Source organism: Mesocricetus auratus, unplaced genomic scaffold (genome assembly GCF_017639785.1).
Source record: "Mesocricetus auratus isolate SY011 unplaced genomic scaffold, BCM_Maur_2.0 Super-Scaffold_100009, whole genome shotgun sequence".
NCBI classification, from domain to species: Eukaryota; Metazoa; Chordata; class Mammalia; order Rodentia; family Cricetidae; genus Mesocricetus; species Mesocricetus auratus.
The window spans coordinates 40,435,154-40,445,866 of record NW_024429193.1 but is presented as its reverse complement, the minus strand read 5'-3'; the positions used below and the strand labels follow the sequence as shown (position 1 = coordinate 40,445,866).

Genomic DNA, 10,713 nt, shown 5'->3' with positions numbered 1-10,713 from the left:
AGAAACCCACAGAAACAGCTGACCTGAGCACATAGGAACTCACTGACTCCAAATTGACAGCTAGGGAACCTGTATAAGAATTAACTATGCCCCCTGAACGTGGGTGATGGTTGAGGGGGCTTGGGCAGTCTGTGGGGCCTCTGCCAGAGGAACCAGTATTTATCCTTAGTGCATGAACTAGCTTTTTGGAGCCCTCTCCCTATCCAGGGATATCTTACTCAACCTAGATACAGGTGGGAGGACCTTGGTCCTGCCACAAATGATGTGACAGACTTTGATGATTCCCCATGGGAGGCCTCACCTTGTCTGAGAAGTGATGGGAGGTGGGATGGAGAGTGGGAAGATGGGAGGGAGAGAGAACTGTCATTGTCATGTAAAATAAGATTCTTTAAAAAAAAAAGACTGGGAGGGTGGAGTCAGGAGGATCCCTGAGCTTTATGGACAGTCTAATGGAACCAGTGGACTCTCTAGGTTCAGCAAAAGATTGTCTCTAAAAAGTAACGTGGAAAACAATTAAGGAGAACACTGTACATCACCTCTATTCTTTGTATTCATACATGTATTCCCACCACACACACATACACACACATCTGCAAACTCGTGTGTACACACATAGCACACACACATTTGTACACAATATAGTGAACGTATCATCCATTTTTCCCATGTCATTCTCATAACTACTCTATAAGAATTCTAAGCCAAAGCAGAATGCTCTGATATTTAAGAACTATTAAAATCTGGTGTGATGTCCTAGCAGAGACGGTGGAGTGTACCCAGACTATAGAGACTATAGACACCAGACTATAGAGAAACCAGTAAGTTCTGCACTTGGATGCCTAATTTTGAGGCAAAGAATAATTTTGGCTTCTTGAGTCCAGCAGAGTTTCTAAGTATTCAGGGTTTGGTGATTTATACAGTAGACGAGAAGGTTCTGTTTAGTTTTACTCACCACTTCTAAGAAGCTGACTGTGGAGGTGGCAACATTTGAACAAACAGCTGGAGTTAAATCATAAGCACTGGAAGAAGACAGCCTGTTCCAAGAATTCTAATTTATGCTATGTAAACAGCCTTTAAAACATGCTTCAGACGAGAAAAGACAAAGGGAAAAATACAAGTAGTGCAAACTCAGCTTCAAAGTTTGGAGGTAGAATTTTTAAAGTGGTGGATCTTCAGTGCTAAAACATATTGACAGACATTTATTTTTCTAACCTTAATTTACTTGCATGTGAATTTCTCTCTGTGCGTATATGTATGAGTGTGTATGCTAGGGTGTTCATGGAAACAAAAAGATGGTGTCATACTCCCTGAACTCAGATCTTGTGCATGGGCAACTAGTGCTCTTAGCCATTAAACTATCTCTACCTTCTGACATCTGTTTCTGTCTGTTTCAAACCCTCTGTTTCTTCTGTATATAAAATTATATCATTTAATTATACTAATGACTTCTGTATTGACAGTGTTCAATTCAATTATTCTTCTGTCTATCGAACACGTGGTGGTACAAACTGTTCATAAGGACTTTACAGTTCAGTGTGTGATAAAAGTTAAATGCCTCATTCATCAAAATGATTGATGATATAACCTGTATGATCAAGCAAATATACTGATTACATCCAACAGAGATTTTCGAGCATTCTTAAAAGGAGGTGATGGATACATTCTTTTGAGAAGAAATGTGTTGAATATTGTTTTTCAAAGATTCAATCAAAATAAAAGACAAAATTCATGGACCAATCTAATGGAGTGATCTAATGACCACACAGGGACAAAAAAGTGATAAAGGACCATGTTTCTGTTCCCAGTGTTTCCCTGATACATGACAGTTATGAAGATTAATAAGTATTTCCCCACATATTCTGTTTTCTCTCTCATGTGGAACATGGGTGATTGTCGTGTTTGTTCTCATAAGTCAAAATTTCTCAGATTTTAACAGTTAAGACTGAGATGTAGATTTTAAGGGTCAAAAGGATTTAAACAACCCTCAGTACCATTTCTATCTTTTACCTACTTGGAGAAGACATAGAATTTTAGTTGAGCCAAGGTCTATTGGACAAAATCACATCTGTTACCTTCCTTTGCTGTAAGGTAATATAGTTAAGGCCCATGGGATAGATTACGAATGGTAGATGTTAATTATGTGTAATTTTGAAGCCAAAGTGGCTTTTCTTTGACTTCATTCTGCTGGGAAATTGCAACAATCAGAGTGATCTTTGAAGTCACATGTTAATGACTATGACTCCCTTTCTCTGAATGTGGGCTTTTTAATATCAAAATTACTTATATCATGTGATAGAAATATATACTATGTGACAGTTCTGTGTTGGTTTGTCTGCCTAGCTTTTAATGGCCAAACCATCTCCCTGGACCTTCCTGATTATTTTCTGCGGAAGTTCCTGGAGAATCATTCAAGTTAGATACATTTTTATTTTTGAATTTCAGAGTATTATTCCAAGGGATGGATGTATAACGTTTTAACTGTTCACACATAAAAGTACATCTGGGTTTTTCCATATCTTTGGTCTACTTATAATGAAGCATCTTTGAATAATTATGTGCCAGACTTTTGTTGTGAAAGCACAAGTTTCCAATTCTATGTGGTAAATGGTCAAAATTATAGTTTCTGCTCCACATGGTAAGAATATGTTTAGTTTAAAAAGAAATGGTCTGTGGTGATTTGAATGATAATGGCCCAAGTAAACTCACATATTTGAATTCTAGGTCTGCAGTTAGTGGAACTATTTGAGAAGGATTAGGTGATGTGGCCTTGTTGGAGGGGGTGTGCCACTGGGGATAGGCTTTGATGTTTCAAAAGCATGTACCATTCCCATTTAGTTCTCTCTGTCTCTGTGTCTGTCTCTGTCTCTCTCTCTCTTAGCTTTATGGTTATCTCAGCAGGCAAAGTTTGTAGTTACTGTTGCAGGGTCATGTTTGCCTGTCTGCTACCATGCTCCCCACCACAACGGTCATGGCCTTATCCTCCAAAATTTTAAGCAAGCCTCCAATTAAATTCTCTTATAAGTTGCTTTTGTTGTGGTGTTTTGTCACAATAATATAAAAAGTAACTAAGACATGGCCAAACTGCACTTCAAGATCATTGGACTATTGTTTTCTCACTAGATTAATTATGGTAACTATTTTACAATATATATGTATTTTTATAGCAGACATCCATGAGTATACCTTAACCACAGAAAGTTTTATTTGATAATTATACGTCAATAAGCTGTGCATCCCTGGGGGTGGGTACAAAGGAAAGAGCTTGTTCAAAAGATAAGACAAACTCCAGACTAGAAAAATATACTTGTGGACCAGAATTCAAAAATCTTATATTTGAAATATTTTCCACCTGTTCCTAACACAAAGTTATATATTTTATATCTAAGTGTTTGAGCTCTCCAAGAGAGTTTTTGAAATGTCTGTCATTATTTAACTTAGACCCGCAATGGGGGAAACTGACCTGGAGGTGGAATAAATTATGTTTTCTCCAAACTCTAAGATGGCATACCTTACCTAGACATCTAGCAGATAGAAACATACCCATAGGGAAGAAGCCAGGCTTCCTAGCTCATAGAGCCTCTCAGTTTCTAACAAGGGGTAGCCATTACTATCCTAAGGAGTATCCAGATTAAAAAAAATTAAGGGTGAATTTGAATGACTCTAACACATTCATATTTTTTCTGACTCATTTGTTTAAATGTTTGCTTTACCATTTTATAAAGAGAACTTTAGATTTTTGATAGATTTTCTCATGGCAATGACAAGAAGATCTTAAAATAGGCAATACAATGAGATGGAATGGGCACACTATGAGCTTGTCAAATTGGATTGGCACCTCCAGTTCTCTAGCCTTTGACATCACCTATGAGGCATGGATACACAGTTAGGATCCTGTAACTACATTTCCAGAATACTGAAAGAGCTCCTCTCTGTATTAATGGCTCTCTCTGAGATATTTCCTTGCAAATAGCATGGTTACTGAAAAGCTCCTATAACTCTATCTTATATCCCATAAACCACATACTGTTACGGGAATCTGTGTTGTCTTCCAACTGCAATGTTTGATCCTAGAGCCTTTTAAAGCTTTTAACCAAATAAACGTAGGTCACACCATCAACATTTAGAGGAAATGAAGCGCAGGGTTTAGCAGGTTTGTTTCCCCATTAGACTAAAACATGTCAGTTCATTTTGCTTGTTTTCAGTCATATTAACTAGATTATTCTTGCAATCACAAATGCATTTTTTGTTCTTTTGCTCTGGGGTGTGGAATACAACACCATTAAGCTCCTGACCTGTAAAAGAAAGAAATGGCCGGGCGTTGGTGGTGCACGCCTTTGATCCCAGCATTCAGGAGGCAGAGGCAGGCGGATCTCTGTGAGTTCGAGGCCAGGCTGGACCGATAGCCTCCAAAACAGAGAAACCCTGTCTTGTAAAAAAAAAAAAAGAAAGAAATGGCATAGCTGTGACAACTGTCTTAGGTGTACAGTTCAGAAGCTGCTCACCTGAGTCCTGATAAAATGATGCTTGTTCCGGGGACCTAAGTACATAAATTAACTCTTTTGATATGTTATGTGGTAAAATAGTTGACATAGGCTCTCAGCATCCGATACTTGCTCATTTTTTCAAAACTTGTGGCCAAAGGGGGCAATATTAATTAGACATTTGAGCAGGTTATTTTCTGGTTCCATATTAGTAGTTTTACTTACTGAGTAAAGTAGTACGATAATCCACAGAAACTCATAAAGTGTTGGATATTCTTCAGAAATGACCAAATTCTTGGTATAGTTGATTTATAAATGAAAATTTCAAGAATCAACAGAGTTTAAAACTGCACTTAAATCACTATGAGACACACATTGTGGTTTGCATATTGTTTGTAAAAACAGAATATTTCCATAATTTCATAGTAGTCTGCAATGGCTGTAATGATCTCACTCCTTGGTATCCATGAAAATAATTTCTACTCAACAGTTACAAAACATAGTGACATTTCTAGAAAATAGTCAGTTTTATTCCTAAGGAATAGTACTTAAAGTCATTGGATTAAAGTATAAATCTTGGTTGTAGTCTAAAACCTTGTATTAACTATTTCTGATGCAATACAGATGAGTAAAAGTCAGCAAGTGGGAATTTATGGCTTGAAAGAAAACATAGTCAATTGTTAAGAAAGGCTGCAACGGTTCTGCCTACAATAGTGTGAAAGGCAATAATTGAGAAGGCTGCCTTGACTACTTTTGGACATCAAGACCACTTGACTGTCTTATATATCCATTTTTCTGCATATAATATTATAGTATTAAAGAGTGGAAAAGTGTGTCTAAATGCAAGAGACCTCCCATAATAAGCATGACACAAAAATTCTTTTAAAAAAAGATCTATTTTTATTTAACTGTATGTATATATGTGTGTGTCATATGTGTGTAGGTACTTAAAGAAGCTGGAAAAGGGAGTGTAGTTTATAGGCAGTTGTGAGCCAATCATTGAGGGTGCTGACAAGTAAATTCAGGGTCTCTGGAAATGAAGGAAGCGTGTTAACCACTGCACAATCTCTCTAGGCTCCTGAAATAAAATTTCCCAACAAATAAACACGTTGTTTCACAAACTTTCCTTTCTTTAACAATACTCTTTCTGATCATCAACTATATGAGATTACCAACTCATATTTATATTTTCCTTAGCTCTTTTCTAGTTATTACTAATTTATATTTTATCCAAAATAAAAACCCAAATATTCCAGTTTTGATGAAGAAATCTAATCTTTATTTCTATGATGTTAGCACAATATACTCACACGATAGCTTTGATCTGTACTTAACAAAATACATTTATAGCACTTTACAAACTTTATCAGTTTGGAAAACATTGCATAACATTTTATTAAACACAATACTTCATATATATTATATATTCATAATTTTATATACTTTAAAAAGATAATTAACTCTCTTTATTCAATACTTGATTTTATCAATAAAGCACAGCCTAACAAAAGAAGAAGTGCTCTCATTAGCAAATAAGATAAATAGAACACTAAGGAGAGATAACACCTGCTAGTCTGATTTGTTTTAAATTAAGGTACCTGTGGAATGTAAACAAACTTTTTGTAATTATTTATTTTTTACAAAAGATGCGTTATCAAATATACATGCAGAGGTCTGAATTCTAGTGTCTATCATATTTACTTAACAATGTGGTACAATTTGTTAAGTCATTAAAAACTGTAGCCTTTGGCACTTTGAGTAGAAAAAGAATATATCAATAGTATGTAAAGAACAAAAATCCAATGACTAGAGAAGTACTTTAAAATCTTTTTGTTAAGAAATAGGAAAGATTAGGAAATATCATACTGCACCTCAAATACTGCAGCTTGGTTTTTCTTCAGAGTACTAAAACCATTCCACCCTTCCCTCTGGGAACTGGCCAGGCCAGCCGGGGGGACACGGTGATGGTGGTGATGTAAGAAGTGGGGAAGGCAACATTTTACTCCCTCTTCCTTGTCTGAGAAGGGAACTGCCAGAAGGGTTATTGTTGAGTCTGTATTTTATTGCCAGGGTTTTCAATTCTGCTGGTTTCATCTAAATTCCTAATGCCTTAGGAGGTTGAGTTCTTTATAAAGCTCTGCCCTTTGCATGTGGAAACTGATGATGGGATGAATGAGTCCTTGCTGGACAGCTGTTGTTCTCATTGAAAACTGCACTGAGTTCAGATCGACCAGCTCTGCTGTTTCTATTTTATCCCCCTCTTGGCAATCATCAAGTGTACATTGTAATCCCTAAGATATGGCATAGAAATGTTTAATACCAGATTCAAAGAACCAAATATCTCTCCACACTTTAAATATCTAACTTGGAAAAATACTTCACAATATTTTGTTGATATTCTTCTTGCTAACAATCATATGGTTTTCTTTAATTTAGGCTCAAGGCTTTTAATTCAAGACAGGCAGCCAAAACTTCTGATTGCAGTCTAAGATCAAAAGCTGTGCCTACGCATTTTGAATTTACACTGTGACACACTTTTATTTATCAATTGCATTTGCCTAGATTTTTACTCTTAGTGTCTCATTCTAAATACGTCAGGGAAGAGAGTCAAGCTCACCCCACTGCGGTTTCAATTTACTATGAAGATAACGTAAAAATGAAATTCCCTGGAATAAAATGAAATTTTCTGATTACTCACTGACATCATAACCTATGCCGTCAGGTTGGCGACATCTTGAACCTGACCTATATGTCTGGCAATGGAACCCACAATCTCGACTTTTGGCTCAGATTTCTTGTTTATAATTTCGCAGCAGTGTAGTTTGCACAAGGAATGTAAATAGCCATTTTTATTTTTTTAAATAGAAGAATATATGTATAACCTCAAAACACTTAATAAACTAAGGAATAGCCATAAAATGGAAAATATAATCACAGTAATTTCAAAATATTCTCTAAAACAATGTTTTAAGTATGCAAATGTACTCACTAAAAATACCAGAAATAAGTATTACCAATACTTAAAGAAAAAGCAGAAAAATGGTGCAGATAACTAGTTATTTCCTTTCACTGAAAACATTCCTACAGAGTTTCAGATGTTTTTAAAAAATGCATTTTTTCAAAGAAATGCTCAGAACCTTTTTCAAAACATTTTTCAATATGACAGAGCCACTACAGGGAAGCCGAGGATGGCCTATTCTACCACATCTTCTGAATAAGAGGAGCATTTCTCTGACGAGGGGTTGCACACCACTATTTCACAGCTAAGTAGAGTTTGAGAGTCTACAAGGTATATGCACTGCAATAATCAGCACCTCCCAGACTGCGCTTCTGGTGCAGATTCAGCAACAATGAATAATATATAATACTGCATGGCCTCTTCTGTAGGGAAAGCCTGATGTTTTGGGCTCCCACAGCTAATTTAATGAAAAAAATCTCAATGTTGGCACATTCAGAAAGTTAAATACTATACATCGAAAGAATTTGGTTCGAAACCAAACCGCTTTGCCTTAATACTGCCCTCTGTGAAGCCTCAGTGACAGGTTTTAAGAACTTTCGGGTGATGAAACTAATCCGGGTCTTGCTTTGTGCTTTTCCCTTGGTGAAAAATTGCCACAATTTCTGTGGTAGTTCAGTGAGAGTTCCGGGCTGATGGTGAACAGTCAGGTTGGGCAAGAAGGCTTTCCAAATCCTCCTGAAACAACAAAACCAAACCAAAAACCAAAAAAAAAAAAAAAAAAAAAAAAAGCACAGGTAGAATTAACGTGTGGTCTTGAGGGTGGTGGTGGTCACCGTATGATGGCGGAAGGGCTCAATCCTTGTAAGCCCGCGTCGGGGAGGTTCCTTTGTAGAAGATGTTTCTCGTGTTTTCAGGGCTGTTGCTTCTTTCGGGGATCAAGATAATGTTGCCCTTCCTGCGCAGGGTGGAGTCGCGTGAGGAGGACACAGACAACGTCTCTGAGCCTATCTCGCTGCCCTCCACTGGGGTCACTCGAATGGTGGTGATGCCGTGGTGGTGGTGCTCGTTGCTATCGATGTTGCTTCTCTTGCGATCTCCGGAACCAAAGCTGTCTTTGAGGGACTCGCAGCTTTCCGAGTCCCTGTTGAGATCGTTAAGCTCATAGGTTTGGCGCAGGCTACCCTTCTCTGGAGCTTTCCACTTCCAGGAGCCACTGCCTTCGCCCTCAGTGGATGGGATCTGGATGACGGGCCTGTTGTTCTCGGGGTGGGCCTCCACCCGCACGATGCCACCCGGCTCGTGGTCCGTCAGGGTTTTGTAGCGGATGGAGCCTGTGCAGGTGACGGTGCTACCCTCGGCATTCTTGGGGCTGCTCTGCAGCACACCCTGTTGTTTGGACATGGCGATGACCTGCATGATGCGTGGCTGGCTGTTGCTCCGGTTACAGGCCACCGTCTTCTCTGCAGCTTTCAGCCACTTGGCCCTTGCAGAGCTGCTCTTGGGCGAGGTGCTTATGTTTTCCTGGGTCTCCTCGGGGATGTGCACCAGTTGGGAGGAGCCAGGTCGGGACTGAATGGACACACGTGGCCCTCCCGGCATGCTGTTGTTGCAGCTGGGGACAGTGCCAGGCTGGATCTTGAGGTACTGATTGCCTGGCACATGGTGGTCTCCATTCACTCCCACCCTCGAAGGTTCTGAGCTGGACCTCATTTCTATCGACCTGGGTGGAGACTGACCTTCGGGCTCAGTGTCCATGACCTGCAGGGACATCTTGCGACTCTCGTTCTTGCTCTTCCACTGGGTGAGGAGCTGCTTGGACCGGGCAGAGTCCATGGAGGCGTGGATGCTCGCGTTTCTTCTCACAGGGTCTTCCACAGAGGGTGTGTTGGCTCTGGGCAGAGTGTTGCTGAAGGTCACCATGCTCTCCTTCCCCATGGGGCTCCGAGGAGTGATGATTTCTACGTCAGCGTTGGCCCTCTTGAGATTTGTTAAGGAGCTTGCATCCCTGTGATTTCGGTTGAGGATACCCTCTGTGTGAGCAATTCCATCACTGCTGCTACCATTTTTAGCTGATAAAACCCTGCTGGGGTCTTGATTGAGGTCTGTCAGTGACCTGAGGGCATCTCTCTGCTGGAGCATACTGTCTTCACTAGGCAGAAAATTCCCCACAGCATATAGGCCCTGGTGTTCAAGGCAAAAAAACAACAAACATCACACATTATAAGACATCATTAATCATGATTCCCTTAGAATGCCCGAGAGGGCACACAACTGAGGTAGGTACTGTGCATAAGCCACAACCAATAAAACAGTGAAGAAAGTGCAATTACTAAGGGGGTAGCTTGTAACTATCTAGATCACTCAACTACTTGCTTAGATAAGTTTGGTTCGTTTCAGTCCCACCAGGTGTTGTTGTCACACTCTCTGTGTGTTTTGAAAAGAAAAGAGAGGCAATGAGAGAAACAAGGACATTTTTTTCTGCCCTCCAAAGCTATTCATTTTTTTAAACTAGTAGCTTCTTTTTGAGTGACAGCCCAAGAGGCTTGAATGATTTATGCTCCCTTTCATTTTCAATCATACCTTCAGATGGCAAGCAGATGAGCTGCAGGAAATATAGGACAATGGATCATTCATAAAAACACTGTGTGGGGTTTGAAAATGAGGGCAGAGACATACAGGCAAGTCACACTGCCTTCAGCCTTGCCTGTGTGCTTTAAACTTGACCTTCAAGTGGGAAAGTTGGATTAAATTAGTGTTTTTGTACCAAATGTGGGGCAAATTTTATTTAACTTTGTCTTTATACTTTGTCCGTCAATTTTTATTTGGTTTAGATTTTGAAAAGGTTGAATTTCAGTTTCATATTTGTTACTCTGGTTACAGATCAAATGCCTGCTGGATTTCCAGAGATCATAAAGCAGGTGTCTGCCTGTGAGCTAATTTCAACTGAGGGCGGCTGGCTCTACTTTTTAAGTAATGCAATTTCATGGTTTTAGTCTTTTATAGAATGCTTGACACTGAGGAACAGCATATGCTCAGGAATGTCAATGTTCTAATTTCAGGGCACAAGGTGCAATTGGAATAAAATCAAATCTTTCTCCCTCTCCCCCTCGCCTCCTCCTTCCCCTCCCTCTCCCACTCCCTCTCACCTAAAATAACTACTATTATACTTCTATAAGTAATGCCCCTGGCTTCCAAAGTACTCATGTCTCCTCTTTCCTTCAGACACAACTACTCAAATGCTCATTAATTCATCAGGAACTCCTCATACGCCTT

The 10,713-nt window shown here is 39.3% G+C and overlaps 1 protein-coding gene across 1 annotated transcript in view; it reads right to left on the bottom strand.

Annotated features, from left to right (window-relative positions):
• Positions 1-5,737: 5,737 nt before the first annotated feature.
• The window catches only part of Plppr4 (phospholipid phosphatase related 4), a 38,244-nt gene continuing 33,268 nt past the window's right edge, over positions 5,738-10,713 (bottom strand). The window contains exon 7 of the mRNA XM_005077117.4: positions 5,738-9,621. Coding sequence (XP_005077174.1) covers positions 8,293-9,621 — 1,329 coding nt within the window. The 3' untranslated portion in view covers positions 5,738-8,292. The remainder of the gene's footprint in view (positions 9,622-10,713) is intronic.